Raw genomic sequence first — 18,588 nt, 5'->3', positions numbered from 1 at the left:
AAAAAAAAAAATAGTTTTTAGGTCTTACATATAAGGATATCAAGTCACCTAAAATTATATGCTAATGTTACATGGATATGAAAATTATGTATATGAATGGGGAGAAAGCTTCCCGATTCATCTTTTGGCAGTATGGTTTAATGTTAAGGATGTAAGCCCAAGACATCCTCTGCAGAAGTCTGAACTCAAGCTCTGCTAATCATTCTTTGACTAAATAACTTAATGTCTCAGCTGAGCTTCAGTTGCCTTGCTGGTAAAATAGGAAAAAAAATTATAGTATCGGCTTCACGCTTAATAAGAATGAAAAGAATTAGAGCTGAAGAAATGGTTCAGTGGCTATGAGCATTTGTTGCTTTTGCACAGGACCTGGGTTTAGTTCTCAGCATCCACATGGTGGCCCATGACCCTCAGCAATTCCAGTTCCAGGGGAGCCAGTGGTCTCATTTGACCTCTTGAGCACCAGGAGTTTTATATGGCAACAGTCTCCGAGAACAATGCCAGAGAAGTAGTGCCCAAGTTATGGATTGAAGGTGAAGGAAAATGACGTCAGCCACAAGCTGGATTTGTGCCCAAGTATGGGTCACATAGGTGGGAATTTGGGTGACCGGCAATGTCAGGGGAGGTGGTTGCGACAGCTCTCAGGAGTGCGGATCTGGGCTTTCAGTGCCTTCTCTTTGTTCGGAGGCTTTGTGAGCTGGCAGGTTAGAGAGAGAGGAAGAGTAGGGGAGTTTACAGGACCATGGGGGTACAGCGAGCCACCAGAGGCTCCAACCAAGCAGCTTGGGCAATTTAGCAATGGAATGTTGGGGAGAAGAGGGAGGGAGAATAGAAAGTGTTTGGCTATTATCTGGCACATAATAAACCCTATATAAACATGGGCTAATGTAGTATGTAGATTTTACTACCCCACTTTAAGCTCTGGGTGGACCATGCAACCAGTCGGTTCCCTTGGATCCACAGATGAAAGACACACACACACACACACACACACACACACACACACACACACACAAGCTTATTTTTCAACCTGCTTTATCAGCTCAATTGCTGGGCACTTATCTCCCGTGGCTAGTGTACCAATATTCTTATCTCAGCACCTTAAATCTGCCCTCAACTTTAGTGGCTCAGTTACCTTCTCCTTGTTCAGCAACTCAAAACTGCCCTCAGGTCTACTTGTGTTTCTAATCTCCCGCCTGGAGAAGTGATCTCACATGGCTGGTCACCTTGTCTCCCTCCAAAGAATGGCGAAATTCTCTCTTCCTCCTCTGTGCATCTTAACCTGCCTCCAGGGACCCAGAAATCCTGCCTTTTTTCTTCAGTCCAGCAATTAGCCCCTGGCATCTTTATTGACTGATCCCAAACCAATTGGGGGAAAGGACCTTAGCACTAGACCCACCCTCTACAGGCTAATGTCATTTTAGGCTCTCCTTCTTGCCCCCAAGGTCCTCAGCCCTGTACCCTGAGTGTTTGGTTAAGGTCTCCTTTAAGGACCGATTCATCCTTTCTATTTGTTCTGAACTCTGGGGACAATGAGCACAATGTAGTTCCCAGTTTGTCCCCAATATCTTAACAAGTGACTGTTACCTGAAAGATCAAGGCTAGTCCCAAGAGTGAGGGGAGTCCATACCTGGGCATGATATCCTCCAGCAGATTCTTGGCTACTGTAGTGGTGGTCTCTCTCTTGGTGGGGAACACTTCTACCCAGCCTGAAGAGGTACCTACAAGGATGAGGAGGTATCTATAACCGTACAGGCTGAGCTTGATCTCAGTGTAGTCTATTTCCCAGTTTGTGCTTAGCCTCTGGCCTAGTTCCTGGGTTTCCTTGTCTTGTATACAGAGGATTTACTGCCTTGCAGGCAGGGTAGTGGGAATGACCTCATCTACTAAGGACCCCACATGGAAATTTTTATATTTGGTGTTCCTTCATAGCTCTTTGAGTTTCCTGTGGCCCAGGCAGGTATTCTGATGAATCTGATGTATAAGCTGTCTAGCAAATTCTGAGGGAAGGATTACATAGCTGTCTGGGGTGTGGAGCCATCCATCTTTTTGATAGAATCCTTGACACTTTATTTGATCCTTTTTGTCCTCTGGGCTTTAATATAGGATTGGGGGAAGCTCTAGGGCCTAAAGCTATCATGGCTTCAGCTGTGGAATGAAACACAGCCTCTTTTGCAGCCTTACCAGCTAGCCTGTTTCCTCTTGCCCTCTTGTCCATGCCCTTTTGATGTTCGGTGGATGATGGCTACCTTAAGGAGCAGCCATAGTGCTTCTAATCTCATTCTTACTTTTGATAGTCTTCCCCCCCCCCCGGCACCGTGACATCTCCCTTTCTTTATGTATGAGTCCACGAACATGTGCTGTCATGAAGGCATATCTGTTGTCTGTATAGATGTTAGCAATTTTGCCCTTTACCAGTTTTAGGGCCTAAGTCAAGGCAATTAGTTCAGTGTTTTGAGGCAAAGTCCCAGGTGGTAAGGCTAAATTGGCCCACACTACAGAGTCAGGAGCCACCACCTCTGCACCTGCATACCTGATTCAGCCTTGTCTGAAGCTGTTCCTCTCTGTGAAGTAGATCATTTCCCTGTCCAGCCTAGTTATGTCTGTCAGGTCTGGCCTCAGGTTCTGGACATGGCTCAGCATTATCGAGCAGTCATGCTTAATGTCCAGGTCCAGGTCCAGGTCCAGAGTAACCAGGCTTAAGGCAGTGGCAGGGTGGTATTTAATGTGGGCCGCGTTCCTGAGCAGGAACTAATAATGTACCAGCTGGGCATTAGATGTCCAGCGTTCAGGGATAGGGTGAGGTGTTGAGTACTCCCTTGATGGCAAGAGGGGTAGTTATAGTCAGATCTTGTCCCAAGGTGATTTTATCTGTGTCCTTGACCAGCAAAGCAGCAGCTGCCACTATACGTAGGTAAGCTGGCCAACCCTCATGAGACAGGGTCCAATTTCTTAGACAGACAGGCCACTGGTCTCTTCCAAGGACCCAGGGTCTGAGTCAGTACCCTTTGGCTATGCCTTTGTTTTCATCTACATACAAGTTGAAAGACTCATAGATGTCTGGCAGGGCAAGTGCTGGGGCCTCAAGTAGTTCTTTCCTTGAGACTGAAAAGCTTTGTCCATCTGGGGAGTCCAGTTTAAGGCACTCTCCTGCCTCCTAGTGGCCTTGTAGAAAGGCTTTGCAATCTCTGTGAATCCTGGTACCCAGAGACTTGCAGAATCCTATAGAACACAGGAACTCATAAATTTGATACCAGGTCTTGGGGACTGAAATGTTGAGAATCGTTTCTTTTCTAGCCTGGGATAGCAGATGTTGCCCGTCCCTCTCCCCCTCCCCCCTTGGTTTTTCCCCAAGGTATGTTACATAATTTTGGCAGATCTGTACCTTCCTCACAGACATTTGATATCTCATCTGGTCTAACTCTCTGAGCAAGGCATAAGTTGCCAAACAGCAAGTTTCTTCATCTGGGGTAGCTATGAGCAAGTCATCAATATGCTACTAGAAAGTTATCTGGGGGTGGGCCTGCCTGTATGTATATATGTGTATATGTATGTAAGTATATGTCTGTCTGTATATATGTATGTATATGTATGTATGTATGTGTATGTATGTATGTATATATGAAAAATGGTTGGAGCCTTGCTCCATCTGCCAAATGTGTGAATGTGCATGTGTCTTTATAATTCTTCCCCACCACCCCTTTTCTCTTTTCTTTCTCACTGACCACCAAAGAGTTGTCCCAGGAAGGCTGAAGGTTGAAGCAGGAAGGAGAAGCTGCAGCTTTGACGGCTCCTGAAGCAGTACCTCACAGCTGTCTGTGTCACCTCTCAGAGACTACACCAGTTTACGGTAGAAATACTGTTAAATATTTATAAAATGAATAAGAAATAGAATACATAAAAGACGTTTTTTGAGCTGTGAGCTGCTCTCTAAGTACTAGACACCAAGAAAGGGTTAAATGCTGATGATTACTAGATAACCCAATGCTAAATCTGTAAGAATATGTCTTCTTCCCAGGTGCTATACAATATATAGTTCCAAATTGACTGTGGAACAGGTGTCTTCCAATGAATAGAAATTAATTATGCAAATGAACCAGAAACTAATAGTGTAGGTGGGAAACCACAGACAATGACCTTATCCCCATGAGGTACACCTCAAAGGAAAGAAAAGTTTGAACAGGGAATTTGCCTGTTCCCAGAGAAATGTTCCTGGCCTTAGTTCAAGACAGGATTAAACTCTTTGACAAAGTGATAAAACCAGCTGTGCCAATCTGAGAAATTCATTGTTTCCTTGAAGTCATCCAAGAAACTATTTTATTATCAAATAACAACCAAGTATTTGGGAAATTATGAAGCATACTATCATAGTTCGAAGTACACACAACAGTGACTCTCTAGGGGAGGTCTTAACTTACTTTGCCACATAGGGCAAAGGAAGTCAGTCTCTGAGGAAGGACATCTTCCACCACACCAACTGTCGGACTAACAGCTCCTGTCCTGTGTAATTAACCTCAGAATACTTTCCAGACGCTGTCTCCCAGACAAAATGTAATTTCCTAATAATGATTGGGGAAAATTGAACCAAACACTGGACTTGGGCTCCAGGAGTCAGCAAACTCGCGAGACTTCCAAAGAGTCAATTAGTGGCCAGAGGGTTGTAGAAGGGCTGGCTCAATGATCCCACAGGGCCTAGGCCCTGGACCATTGAAGACCATTGCTCCAGGGTTGTGTTACTCAACTCTTCATAGTGATTGGAAGCATCACTCTGAATATATCACCGCCAGGCGGCCGCCAAATCCAGGACTACATTTCCCAGAAGGCTTTGCTCTCTGGCGGTTGCAGTTGAACCGGGGTGTGTCTAGGATCAGAAGCCATAAGTCCCGCTGTTCTCTTTGGAGCATCAACTTCAACTGCGCTTCGGTGGTGCTGAGATGTTTGGATTCCTGCTTCTGCTCTCTCTTCCCTTCATCCTGTACTTGGTCACGCCAAAAATCAGGTCTGTGCGAATGTTGCCTTTTCTTGCCAGGTCTTTTAGAGAAGACAAAAATCCTTACTGAAGCCCTCTCCCTAGCCCCGGTAAAGCAAGACTAGGAAAGGACTGAGGAGTCCTTTAAGATAGCAAAGATCTGGAGTTTACTGGACTGCAGGACGTGAGCACGGCCAGACGCCAAACCCCAGGTGGTCGTAAAAGCGCTCCGGGTCTCCATCATCCTGTTTTGCTCTTTCTGGCCTACCTTATTTCCTCTAGTACTGTCTGCTTTCTGGCTTCTGGAAGCCGGTGAGTATGGCGGGCTTTAGATTCTAACTGTTTTCTCCACTCCCAAGCTTTGAACCAGACTTTGTCTAGCTACTTGCCTCCAGCCCTTGACGTCCTACAGGAGGACTGCACTTTTTGCTCTCTGAACCCAATGCCAGTGTTATCTGGGGCATGCTTTCTTGTTGCCGTTATTCACTTGTGCAGGTGTTTGTGACAATTGAAGGGGAAGATTCATTGTCCTTCGGAGTAGGAGCATGTGTTTGTTTGCCCTAATTAGAATACTAGAGTCAGGAGAAGAACCACGTGGTCAAAGAAGGTGGAATGGTTTCTTAATTCGGTGTCAGGTCAGCCCAAACCTGGAGGTGTAATCACCTGAGAATCAGTGGCAGGCTACCACAAGGGGCAGTCCACCGATTGGTTCTGAGTGAGTCACCAGGAGTGACGGTGGACCAGTAAGAAACGTCCCCTTCTTTCTGGGCGTGGCCATAGTTCCTATTGGAGCTAAGGCTTTGCCATCCCACTGTCTTTTCTTACTATGACCAACATTTTTTCTTCCAAGATCTGCTTCCCACTCTTTTTGCTTTTCCTTCTCTCTCTGGTGGCTACTTGCATTTTTTCTTTCTCCTCTCTGAATACTTACAGCTCCTATAAGTAGGCACACATGGGCCTTGTACTCAGGTAAAAACTTGGGTTTCTTTCTACCACAAGATCTTCATATCCTTATAGAATCTCAACAGAACTTGAACCGGAGCTACATCCAGTGAAATGTGTCTTAGAAGAGAGCACTCAAAGGACTCTACTATCCCCGTTGGAGCCAGCATGGGAGAGTGGGGCCAGAGCTGCGCTTTCAAAGTTGATTATCTTGTTTTCGATGATGACAGAGGAAGGAGGAAGAAGGGCCAATTCCTGGTCCCCAGGATTTGTCAGTGTTGAAGTTCAGTCTGAAGGGCTGTGAGACACAGAGGAGCCAGGAGCCTTGATCCCTGAGGAGAGAGGTTCCTTTGGGTACCACACGTTAGTTTAGTCTTAAGTAGTGACTGCTTGCAGATGACAAGTTTAGTGGAACGAACTTCTGAGTCGACAGATCCTTTTAGTCCTAAAACTGAGGAGAAGAGAGGAGGGAAAACAGGGTTGTGTTTGTGCTCCATCCATTTGGAAAGGCCAGCAGAGCCTACAGCACAGGAGCAAGGACTCCACCTAGACAAACGAGATATGGATCCTCACTCTCTGCTGGAACTCTGCTCTGTTGTTGTTGTTGTTATTCTGATAGTAATGTGTGATGGTAGTGGTCAAACCCAGGGCTTGGCATCTGGGTAAACTATGTATGCTTACCCTGTTACATTCCTAACCCTTGTCTCATTCTTAAATGTTGTTGTTTTTTTTTTAATGTGTGAATATGTGGTTTTCTTTTTCTTATTTTTGACCTAGATCCATAAGCTTATGATTTCTATTCTTTGAATTGGATTAACCCTTCTTAAGATTATAAGATGCTGTTTGTCACAGATTGGCTTATAAAGGCCACTTTTCTTCTGTTTGGTTGAGTCTTATGATTTCCTAAGCCAAACATGCCTGATTGGAAACTCTGAACTGAAGTCAGGTGTCTGACCAATCAAACACTTATCTAGGTCGTGTGCTTTGGGGAGCAGGTATAACTTTGTTTCAGTTATTTGAGAATGCATCTCTCTATATCACCCTGGCTGTCCTGGAACTCACTATTTTAGACCCAGCTGGCCTTGAACTCAGAAATCTGCCTGCCACTGCTTCTCGAGTGCATGGGCCACCATACCCAGCCAGATCTAACTTTTGTCTTTAAAATGCTATCACTTTCTGTCCTTAAACAAGAACATAAAATTTTTGTTTTCCTTTTTGAGACAGTTGTAACCCAGGCTGGCCTCCAACTCATCTATCTCCTGAGTGGCATATACCTGGCCTAAGAGCAGAAAGCTGTCTTCTTTCTTTTTTTCTTACTTTCTAACATTTATTAACTGTGTGTTCTGTGTGTTATTATATGGTGGTGTGGGTACACATGTGTGTACTATGGCGTGGCGTGCATGTGGAAGTCAGAGGATAACTTTGAGGAGTCAAACCTCACTTTCTATCATATAGATCCTGGAGACTGTACTGATGTCAGCAGGCTTAGGGGCAAGCATGCCGAAATGCTAAGGCATCCTGCTGCCCTTGCCTTTTTAAAAACTTAACCTTATAAAAGAGTAACATTGGAAGCCATAAATGCAAACTCAGTCCTGGAACTGGAAGAAGAGTGTAGCTTCAGGAGTCCTTGGCAGGAATGGATAATGAAGGGTTGATATGTTTTCTTGTGTCTCTAGGAAAATGCTGTCCAATGGGGTGTGCACATCCAATGTCCAGCTTCCCGGGAAGGTAGTCATAATTACCGGTGCTAACACAGGCATTGGGAAGGAGACAGCTAAAGACCTGGCCCAAAGAGGCAAGTGCACATTCCCAACTTACCTGTGCTAATATTTTACCCCTCACAGTGATGGTCTTCCAGGTTTGGAATGTAAGAATACTCCAAGTACCTTATTAATTTACTGTTATCTGAATCTAGTATGATGTTCTACATATAATGGACACTTAATAAAACTTTAAAAAATAGCAAATACCATTTTGATTTTTTTTTTCTTTCATTGCTAATTTGCTTCAGATACCATGGTCGTGAAGTAAGGGATAAAAATTCCGATTTTGTAAAATGTCAGGAGCACTTAGCATCTGCATTCAGTCTTTCAAACCACTTGAAACCAGAGCTGACTGGTTTTTTCCTTCGTTTGGTTGACAGGAGCCCGTGTGTATTTAGCTTGTCGGGATGTGGAAAAGGGGGAAGTGGCGGCTCATGAGATCCAAGCCGTCACAGGGAACAGTCAGGTCTTCGTACGGAAACTGGACCTAGCTGATACCAAGTCTATTCGAGCCTTTGCCAGAGACTTCTTAGCTGGTAAGTGGTGAGAGACTATATTATAATCATTGGGGTATGATTTATGTCAAAGGAACATCTTCAGGATGCAGAAATGAAAAGAGAGCCTGTTTTAGTTCCTTTACTATTGCCATGCTGAGACACCGTGAACAAGGCAATATATAAAAGAAAGTGTTCAACTTGGGGTTCCCAGTTCCAGAAGGCTAGAGTCCATGACTGTCATAGCGAGCAAGGAGCATGGCAGCAGGTAGGCAGACATGGCCGTCAAGCAGTCCTATCTGGATCTGTAACCAAGAGGCAGAAAGAAGTAGCTAATTGGGAATGGTGCGCGCTTTTGAAATCTCATAGCTCACCCCGAAAAACATACCTTCTCCGACAAGACCACACTTCCGAATCCTTCCCAAAGAGTTCCTCCAGCCCCAAAATTATAGCAGTGAGCAAGAGCTAAAGCTGAAACTAGCAGAAACATCAGAGCTCAGTAGGGGCTTTGTAGGGTATATCACAGTCATCCATTCTAGGATAGGAAGCTGAGGAGGCACTAGGTTCTTGAGAGCTGGAGCTATATAGAAGGTTGAGATTCATAAGAGAGCCATTTGGTGCACAGTCTATGTACTAAGAAGAAGAACAAAGCCCTGGCCATCTTGGACAGAGCACAGCAGCTTACTAGCTCTGGGTCTATTGCCTACTTTTCCTTTGCTGTGATAATACAGTTCCAGAAGGGTAGAGTCCATGATGGCAGACTGAGGAGTGGCAGCAGGAACAGCTGAGAGCTCACATCTACAACAGCAAGCAAGATACAGAGAGCGTACTGGGAAGGCAATGAATCCTTTGAAACCTCAAAACCAGTCCCCAGAGACATGCTTCCTCTAGCAAGGTCACACTACCCAATTCTCTCCAAACAGCTACCAACTAGGAACCAAGTATTTAAATGTTTGAGATTCATGGGGAACGTCTCATTCAAGCCACATTCTTAGGATCTGGGTAGAGAAAGAAAGGGGGGGGAGTTGATTTGAATTAATTAGAACCCAGGCAGATATCATGAAATCATTCTACTAAGTGATGTAGGAACTTAATTTAAAAAGACCTGTGGGGCCAGCAGGTAAAGGTGCTTGCTGCCAAGCAACCAGAGTTCAATTTTTTAGGACCCACCTGGCAGAAGGAGAACTAACTCACACGAGTTGTCCTCTGACCTGCACATACTCCATGCAATGTATTTTCTGTCTTTCTCTCTCAAATAAATAAATGCAATAACATTTTATAGAAAGCTGTGGGATCTCCCTATAAGTAGGTATGCCTCACCCCCATCACCCAGGGATCTAGACTTCTTGAGAAAAACATCTTCCACTCTTAAGAGTTTACAGTCGGGCTGGAGAGATGGCTCAGCGGTTAAGAGCACTAACTGCTCTTCCAGAGGTCCTGAGTTCAATTCCCAGCAACCACATGGTGTCTCACTACCATCTTTAATGGAATCTAATGCACTCTTCTGGTGTGTCTGAAGACAGCTGCAGTGTACTCATATAAAAAAAAAATCTTTAAAAAAAAAGTTTACAGTCATAAATTATAAATCACACAAGGAAATAAACTGAGAGAGAGATGTGGCAGGTTTCCTTGAGGGCCTGAGTCCCACAAGTATGGGTGTTCACGGAGCACCCCATCCTCACCCCTCCACCCCTGCTAGCCTCTAAGTCTTTCCATTCAGCTTGGAAAGTCTTTCTGTTGGGAGAGGTAGATGGAACACTTCTCCAAAACGCCGAGTAAGGTGCTTTGGGGAGCCTGGACATGATAGTCTGTGATGTAAAATGGAATTTTGCCCTGTCAAGGTGTGTGGATTAGCCCTAGTCTTAAAATAAAAACAAACAATACGAAGTCACTGGAGGGAATAAGAGCAGAGAGTGCAGCCTCACACCCCTGTTTCCATCCCCACTTGGGAGCCTGGGCTGTGAGGAGGATGTCTGAGATGTGAACGCCATGGCTGTTTTCTCTTCCTACAGAGGAAAAGCACCTGCACCTTCTAATCAACAATGCGGGCGTGATGATGTGCCCCTACTCGAAGACTGCAGACGGCTTTGAGATGCACATTGGAGTCAACCACCTGGGTGAGAAGTCTGTCTCCAACCAAAGCCATGGGGAACCTAGAACTCAGAGAATTCAGGCGTCAGGTCGAGCCTTATCTGTGGCATCATTGGGACTCGGGGCTATCATCAACCATGCATGCATAGTAAATAGTTGAGAACTGCCTGAAAGATGAGGGCTAATCCTGAGGCTTGTTTCAGGTTCTGTGTGCGCACACACACACACACACACACACACACACACACACAGAGAGAGAGAGAGAGAGAGAGAGAGAGAGAGAGAGAGCGAGCGCTAGTCTTAACAATCGATCTTTATAGTTAGCAACAGGTAGAGGCCACATGTTCTCCATGTTCCTTTGTGGGTTAAGGTCTTTCTTAGTCTACCTCCAACTCGTGATTTTCTTGCCTCAGCCTCCTGAGTGCTAAGATTACACGTGTGTGCCACTGTTTGCTCTTAAACAGTGACGGTAACCTCTGCTGAATTAAAACAGGGTTCATATCCTTAGCACAAACATGTCTTGTATAAGGACGTCTCCTATCTTTGGCTGCTCCTAGTTCCTAAAATCCCCTCTGAACCTGTTCTCTAACTCATAATGAGAAGTTGCTGGGGCGGGCCTCATCCCCGAGTACCACCTCACTCTCCCTCCCTCCCAGAGGTGATCTCTGCTTATCACAATGCTTCTTATCCCCACATGGGTGCTAAACAACCCTGATAATCCCACTTTCTCTCAACAGGTCACTTCCTCTTGACCCATTTGCTGCTAGAAAAGCTGAAGGAGTCGGCCCCATCAAGGATAGTCAACTTGTCTTCTTTGGGACACCATCTGGGCAGGATCCACTTCCATAACCTGCAGGGCGAGAAGTTCTACAGTGCAGGTCTTGCTTACTGCCACAGCAAACTCGCCAACATTCTCTTCACTAAGGAACTGGCCAGGAGGCTGAAAGGTGAGTGGGCGTGAGCAGTGTGGAGACAGGAGGCAGTAAGAATAGCAGAAAGCCACAGGACGGGAGTGCTAACAAAGAGAAAGGGAATCTAGGGCAGGCAGTGCTTAGGAGTTAAGCCAGACAGAACCGAAGCTCAAGGAGTCAGGAGCTAGAGCCCCACTGTTGAAACAGGGCGATCAAACCACGTGGACAGCTACAGAAGGTGTGCGATGAGAAGGAGGAAGCCAGTGGTCCGCTCAGACCCGGTGTCCAGTGTGTGCTAGGGCAAGGTATCCCTTATCGGTTCAGGACAGTTAAGGAGAAAATGTTGTAAGAATTACCAAAGGGCAGGTGAAGAAGCTAAGATGATACAGAGGTAGAGAGATACATCCATTGTGAGAGTTAGGAAAAACAGTAAGGGAACCCTGGCAGTTGGGTTCATTAAGTGGGAAATAGTGGTGTGTATAATACAGGAACCCTGATGTTCAGGAAGATAGATCATCCGTCCCACAGACATGCATTCCATGTCCTACTTAGGGTCTGGGGATGAAAAGTACAGGATGAGGCAGGTTCAGGTACTTTTTGATTTGCTTTACAGCTCTGAGGGAAAGAGAAGTTAACAAGTGTTTGTACAGCCGGCACGTGAAGTTACTCTAGTTGTATGTCACATTCATTTTATGACATTCAAATAGTTTAGAAGCACACAGAACTAAAGACAGAAAGCCTCTGTTAAGCCCCCATCCTGAGCCTGGAGCGAGCTGGGGCTGGAGCAAGAGGGAGAAGGGAAGGGGAAAAGGAAATCCCCCATCCATTACCACTGTCATCAGCTGCCAGTCACCTTCCTATGCATTTGCTTCTGTGTATTCATCATAGATGGATCTACAACTCTAATAAGATCTCTGTGATTTTTCCATGAAATGTGTTAACTGCTATTCAAAGGAGCAGTTGCCCATAACTCCAGCTCTAGGGGATCTTCTGGCCTCTGCATGGACTCCACACATGGCATACATACACAAAGACACACATAGTATTGATACACACATTAGTCCCAGCACTTGGGAAGCAGAGGCATTCAGATCTCTTGTGAGTTCCAGGCCAGCTTGGTCTACAGAGCCAGTTCCAGGACAACCAAGGCCACACAGAGAACCCCTATCTCAAAAAAAAAAAAAAAAACAACAAAAAAAAAAACCAAAACAAAAAATACCAAAACACACACACAAGAAAGAAAGAAAGAAAGAAAGAAAGAAAGAAAGAAAGAAAGAAAGAAAGAAAGAAAGAAAGAAAGAAAGAAAGAAAGAAGAAAAAACTCCAAACAAAATAGTATGGTGGGAGTTGAATGAGCTGTGAGAATTCTGAGGTTTGGTATCTGGGTAGAAAGTGATGACTAAGGAAACGAGTCACAGCACCCGGAGATTTAAGAACATTGGAAGAGGCATGGGGTCATGGAAGGCAGTGGAAAAGAAGCCTGAGAGGGAGGGATGAGGATGGCCAACAGTGCAAAGAGCTGCTGAGAGGCTGGGACGTGGCTCTCCTACCCTAGTTCAGCGGCAAGCCTGTCTCTTAGGAGCCTAGTTCCTGAGTCTGCAGTGTGTATAAACTACAGTGAGTAGGTTCGTGTGATGTCACCAGGAGCAGAGATCGTCTGTGGGAGTCATAAGTGTCTTCACATGCTTTGCTCTCTTTGTCTAGTTGTTAAATCAAATCTTGTCTTCCTTCTTGACATGTCCCCTGCCTGCCCCAGGCTCTAGAGTGACAACATATTCTGTACACCCTGGCACAGTCCATTCTGAATTGACGCGACACTCCTCTATTATGAGATGGCTTTGGCAACTTTTCTTCGTTTTCATCAAGACCCCTCAAGAGGGAGCTCAGACCAGCCTGCACTGTGCCCTAACAGAAGGTCTTGAGAGCCTAAGTGGCAGCCATTTCAGGTATGAGGGTGTCTGTCTTTGAAATGGAGTTGATACTGCTTCTGGGAAATAACTTGGGGTTTGTTTGGTCTGGTATATGCGTTTTTATAAAATGTGTATTTCCCAGAGTCGGAGAGATGGCTGGGATAGCACAGGCTGCTCTTCCAGAGGGCCTGGGTTCCATTCTTAGCACCCAGCTACAATTGTGTGTAACTCTAGTTCCAGGGAATCTGACATCCCCTCTGGCCACTGTGGGTACCGGGCATGTACATGGTCCATAGACATACATGCACATAAATACTCATACATATAAACTAATAACAATAGATTAAAATTTTTTAAGGTATATTTCCTAAAATAGCTTTTGTTGTTTAATAAAAGAATTTGCCTGTTCACACTTTTTTTTATTAACTGCTAGCTTTGATTTTATTTTTATACCATCTTTTATAGTAATAATTATGTTTTTTTCAGCTTTTGTTCTCTCTCTGTCAGTCCTGTTTTCTTCCCTTTTTGTACCCCAACTTTTTTTTAAAAAAGAATTATTTATTTTATGTATTTGAGTGCACTGTAGCTGCCTTCAGACAAACCAGAAGAAGGCATTGGGTCCCTGTAGGTGCTAGGAATTGAACTCAGGACTCTAGAAGAGCAGCCAGTGTTCTTAACGGCTGAGCCATCTCTCCATCCCCTCTATTTTGTTTTTAATCTGTATTTCTCTCTCATCTTCACAATTGAAATAGAACAAGTCAGGCCCCTTGTATTTTATTTTATTATTTTCTCAGTGCTGGGGATGGACCCTGGGGCCTCTTGAGGCAAATGTTCTATCACTGTCACATTCCCTGCCTAAGTTTTGTTTTTTGGGGTGTGTTGTATGCATGTTTGTATGCATGAAGGCTTGCATGGGTGTCTGTCCACGGGGAAGCCAGAGGACAGCTTCAGGCACCATCCACCTTTTGAAGGGGGTAGGACACAGAGAACGACAAGATTTCTCTTTGGCTTGAGACATGCCAAGAAAGCTAGACTCCCTGGCCAGTGTGTTGTAGAAGCCCACCCGTCTCCGTCCCCTGCCCTTGGATTACAGGTTTGTGCCACCACATCTGGCTTCTTTTCTGGCAAACATGCATCCTCATGTTTGCAAAGCATGCCCTTTACCCACTAAGCTAATCTCCCTGCCCTGTTATCTACTTACATATTTCTTTTTTGAGACATGGTCTTGCTGCATAGCCCAAATTGATCCCAAACTCACAATCTGCCTGCCTCTGCCTCAATTTTTATTGTAGAATAAATAGCATATTAACCCCATATTCACCCACTATCCACCTTAAGCTGCCATAACTCATGGCCAAACATGTCCCATTCCCATCCTCAAGCCTGTCACCATATTTTTATAAAGAAAATCATGTGTCACATAATTTCAACTTATATTTTACCCCCACCTTCCAGATATTGTTGGTATTTTATAGACAAGACCGTGGGTAGTGCTAGATTGGAAAGAAGATGAATAAACAGATGACAAAGGGTTAATAATGCCAGCCTGGTGGAGGAGCCATAGGAGTTAGTGCAGCGCTTTGGGAAACAAAAAAGAAAAAAAAAGCTTTTTAAAAAAATGATTGAATAAGTAACCCTGTAAGTTCCTGGTTTCAAGCAATGACGACTGGAATGAAAAGGCAGCTTCCATGAGCAAGGCCTACCTGACTTCTTAGTAGATGCCAAGTTGAGTGTGGGGCTGAAAGAGGATTTGGTAACCCAGTTTCATATCTGTGGAACCAGGAGGTTGATGAGAACGGGAAGGGAGATGCAGAATGGGGAAAGAATGCATGCAACTTAAGAACCTTGAATTCCAAAGCAGTGGGCATGAAGTCTGGCAAACAAGCATGAGGGAAGTGTACTGCAGTGTTAGTGCAGACTGGGAATGTCAGCGGCCAGTCAGATGTCTGTCATACCTCGAGGGGAACTGCTTTGGGAATGTGGGGACACCAACTGTCTTGAACCTTGCTTAGTTCCATTGTTTCCTATCCACTCTTCAAAGAGGACAAGTTGATTGGGAGGGTAAGTTTGCTATTGCCAAAAAATAAAAATTAAACAGATATTCAGTTGAAGTGACAGTTGTCTACCTAAGACTATGTATTTGTCTAGTATGTGACATCTGCATGCATTCAATTATAATTTTGTAGCAAATAGTTGGAAATAACGATCTGAACCTCAAGAACTACATAAAGTATAAAAGCACCGTACACTAGACACATAACTGTGTGCTGGAATGACTGTTTTTTATTTTTTTCTTCTTTTGAGTCAAGGTCTTACTAGGCCTTCGCTGTCCTAGAACTTGCTCTGTAGACTAAGTTGACCTCAAACAGAGATTCACCTGCTTCTGCATCTCAGGGTGCTGGGATGAAAGGTGTGCGCCACCACACTGGCCTCAGATCTTCTTTCTTTCTTTCTTTCTTTCTTTCTTTCTTTCTTTCTTTCTTTCTTTCTTTCTTTCTTTCTTTCCTTCCTTCCTTCCTTCCTTCCTTCCTTCCTTCCTTCTTTCTTTCTTTCTTTCTTTCTTTCTTTCTTTCTTTCTTTCTTTCTTTCTTTCTTTCATGCACAAAATATACTAGATGCAGAGGGTATAAAATGAATAAAAGAACTGTCCTTGAAAGAATTTTCTAGGTGGTACAGAGCTTGGATGCCTGTCCTGCAGAGTTGTGGCAATGTAGAGAAAGATTCTGAGCATACCCCTCTGTGTCTCGAATGTGTCCCCATCACAACAGTGTGGAGAATGAAAATCATCAAGCTCGTGGAATAGTGTTGCCATTATTACTGAGTGGGTTTGGTATGAAAAAGTGATTTCCCTCATTCTCACTTTTACATTTTTTGTTCTTCCTTGCCTTTTCTCACTGTGTCCCCATGTGCTAGGACTTTAAGTGGGCCAGGCAGTTAGTACTCAACCACTGAGGTAGCTCCCCATCCTTCTTCACTCATGTAACAATGCCTTCTGCAGTCAATGTGAACAGCAGGATATTAGCCACAGGTCACTGTCCAAAGCCTTGAACCTCATTTGAAGTAAAGGGACTTGTACAGGTATCTGGGCGACACTGATATAGCTAAGCATATACACACAGACCACATTTTATAGCAAAGCATTCTGACCAGATATAGTAGACTGAGAAGATAGAAATATTTTCTTGAGGGAAAGACTGGAGAATAGTCTGGCTGTGGTGTCATGTGCTTATAACCCCAGCATTTGAGAGGAGGGAGTCAAGACAAAAGGATCATGATGTTGAAGCCAGGCTGGGCCAACAGAGCAAGTGTTTCAAGCCAGCCTGGGCTACATAGAGAGATGCAAACAAATAAAAGGATCAGCAAATGAAGAAATAGGATAGCATTGTTCTGTAAAGTATCTGGGGGATCTGTGAGCTCTAGATTGTTTTCCTAGCATATTCTTTATATTAGGCAAAGAGAAAATGCCATCCTTGACCCTGTGTTTCAAGTCTCTGTTTCCCTTCCAGTGACTGCCAGTTGGCACGGGTCTCTTGCCAAGGTCGCAATGAGATAATCGCCAGGCGGCTGTGGGATGTCAGCTGTGACCTGCTGGGCCTCCCAGTGGATTGGTAAGTGGTGGTTTGGACTCAAAAGAAGATTGGAGGAGATGATGATTATTCTTCAAAGTGGCCCAAACTTCGAGTCTCAAGAGCAAAGAACTTCAAGTCTTTCCTGCTTGGCATCCAGTTAAATCCCAGTACACTGCCAGGTTCCTCTAAACCCCTTGAGTTTGTATTGACTTATTTTGTTCCTGCTCCTGCCAGCATTCTAGTGGTATCACTAAGACAGAGGACCTTCATGTGACCTACCCCTATTCATGTGACCTACCAGCTCCTATTTTCCTTTGGAAACTCCCCCTAACCAGGAGTACGAAAGCCCTATGAAGACTGGTGCATGACAATGTGGATTAGATGGAGCTCCTCTGAACCAACCATCCTTTTCGTGAAGAATTCCATGTAACCTCAGCTGAACCTCAGGCGTCCCGTGACCTGGCTCAAGAGCAGGGGTTTGTGGTCCCAACATCTGGATACTTAAAAGTTTTTACTAAATCTGGTAGTCTGAAGCTTTTGCTTCTGAGACACTTTTCTATGTCCAGACCACTGAAGAGCTTCCTTCTCTAAGAAATTTGTGGGATTTGAAGGGCAGAGATAAAAATAAAGCCTATCATCTTCCCGTTGTGTCTCAGCCTAGTAAGGAGGTAATGAAAGGAACAGTGACAGATAATAGGTCACTGGGATCAGTTAATGACCCCAAACCCACGGAGGCCTTTTATTTCTTTTGTGCCTTAGTTTCTCTTAGGAAACTAGAAAAGGAAAGGCTTTCTCATTGTCATTGTGTCAATTTTGTGTGTCGTCTTGTGCATTCATGCAGTTCGATGTGTTTCCACAAAATTCACAGTAGCCACAAAGGAAAAGTCCTTAATCAGACTGTAGTGTAGACAAATTACCAGAGATGGGACAAATCACTGTGGAGTCTTTGAGTACAGTTGCAAAGTGAGGGAGACACTATCTGTGTTGTAATCGGTCACTGAGAAGCACAGATGCCACAGGGAAGAAGTTTAAAAGAAAAATCCTAGGAGGTAACACGTGATAATGAAGGGATCAGCTGAGGATCTAAGACCATAACAGAAGAGGCTATAGAAAGACACACTGTCTTAGTCACCAGTCAGAGTGGCAGGAAAATGTCCAAAGCACAAAAGTGAAAACAAGTCTCTATTCAGAAATGTTATCCTAAGGATTGGTAATTATAGTCCCTTCATAATCTTTCAGAGCATTTGCTTACATTAGCTTAACAAGATGGCCATTTCAGGAGTGTGTATGGAGAGATGGGATGGCTTAGTAATGCCTGCTGTTCCAGAGGACCCTAGTTCAATTACTACATGGCAACCACAACCATCTATAACCTCAGTTATAGATGATCTAGAGGATCAGACAGCCTCATCTACCTCCACAGGCCCTGCAGGAATGTGGTGCACAGATATACATGCAGGCACACATACAAATAATTTTGTAAAAAAAAAAAAAAAAATGATGTTGAGGGGGTATGCTCTCCTGAAATGTGTGAGTCCCCTAGGTTTGATCATCCCAGCACTGCAAAAGAAAGTAGAGATAGCTTCAATTTATTAAAATTCTGCTTATTCAGAGAGCTTTTATCAAAAGCTATACAGTCAAAGGTGTCGGGAATCCCTCATGTTCCCATCACTGGTTTGGAGGATGCTGTTCTAAGGGAGTTTGCCATTTCCCTGAGCTGACGATTATATTTTAAGCTTGAATATGTAAGACTGACAGGACCACAATCTTTAACTTCTAATATTTGTAAATTAATAATTTTATGGGTTCTGACCAATAAACTTATTTTAAAATTAGTTTATGGGCATATTGGAAAACTTTTGACAATGCAGTGATTAATTAAAATAATATTTTACTTAATTTATATTCACTTGTCAATGAAAATAAAGGTTCTTTTCAATTA

General features: G+C 44.1%; 1 protein-coding gene across 2 annotated transcripts; it reads left to right on the top strand.

Moving 5' to 3' along the window:
- The first annotated feature begins 4,423 nt into the window (after positions 1-4,423).
- Positions 4,424-18,481, top strand: Rdh11 (retinol dehydrogenase 11). 2 transcript variants are annotated; one of them, XM_021201694.1, is made up of 7 exons: positions 4,424-4,996; positions 7,585-7,703; positions 8,052-8,207; positions 10,178-10,282; positions 10,994-11,203; positions 12,924-13,113; positions 16,584-18,481. In XM_021201694.1, exons 1-7 carry the CDS (start codon positions 4,932-4,934, stop codon positions 16,687-16,689), a joined length of 951 nt encoding a protein of 316 aa, XP_021057353.1. In that variant the 5' UTR covers positions 4,424-4,931; the 3' UTR covers positions 16,690-18,481. The 2 variants fall into 2 exon arrangements, with proteins under 2 accessions (XP_021057353.1, XP_021057355.1); XM_021201696.2 differs by lacking the exon at positions 4,424-4,996 and adding an exon at positions 5,748-5,935 and having other exon boundaries at positions 16,584-18,144.
- The last annotated feature ends 107 nt before the right edge of the window (positions 18,482-18,588 follow it).

The sequence above is a fragment of the Mus pahari genome, chromosome 7 (genome assembly GCF_900095145.1).
Source record: "Mus pahari chromosome 7, PAHARI_EIJ_v1.1, whole genome shotgun sequence".
In the NCBI taxonomy this organism is placed as follows: domain Eukaryota; kingdom Metazoa; phylum Chordata; class Mammalia; order Rodentia; family Muridae; genus Mus; species Mus pahari.
The sequence above is the reverse complement of the archived record's forward strand: the minus strand, read 5'-3'. Positions and strand labels throughout refer to the sequence as shown.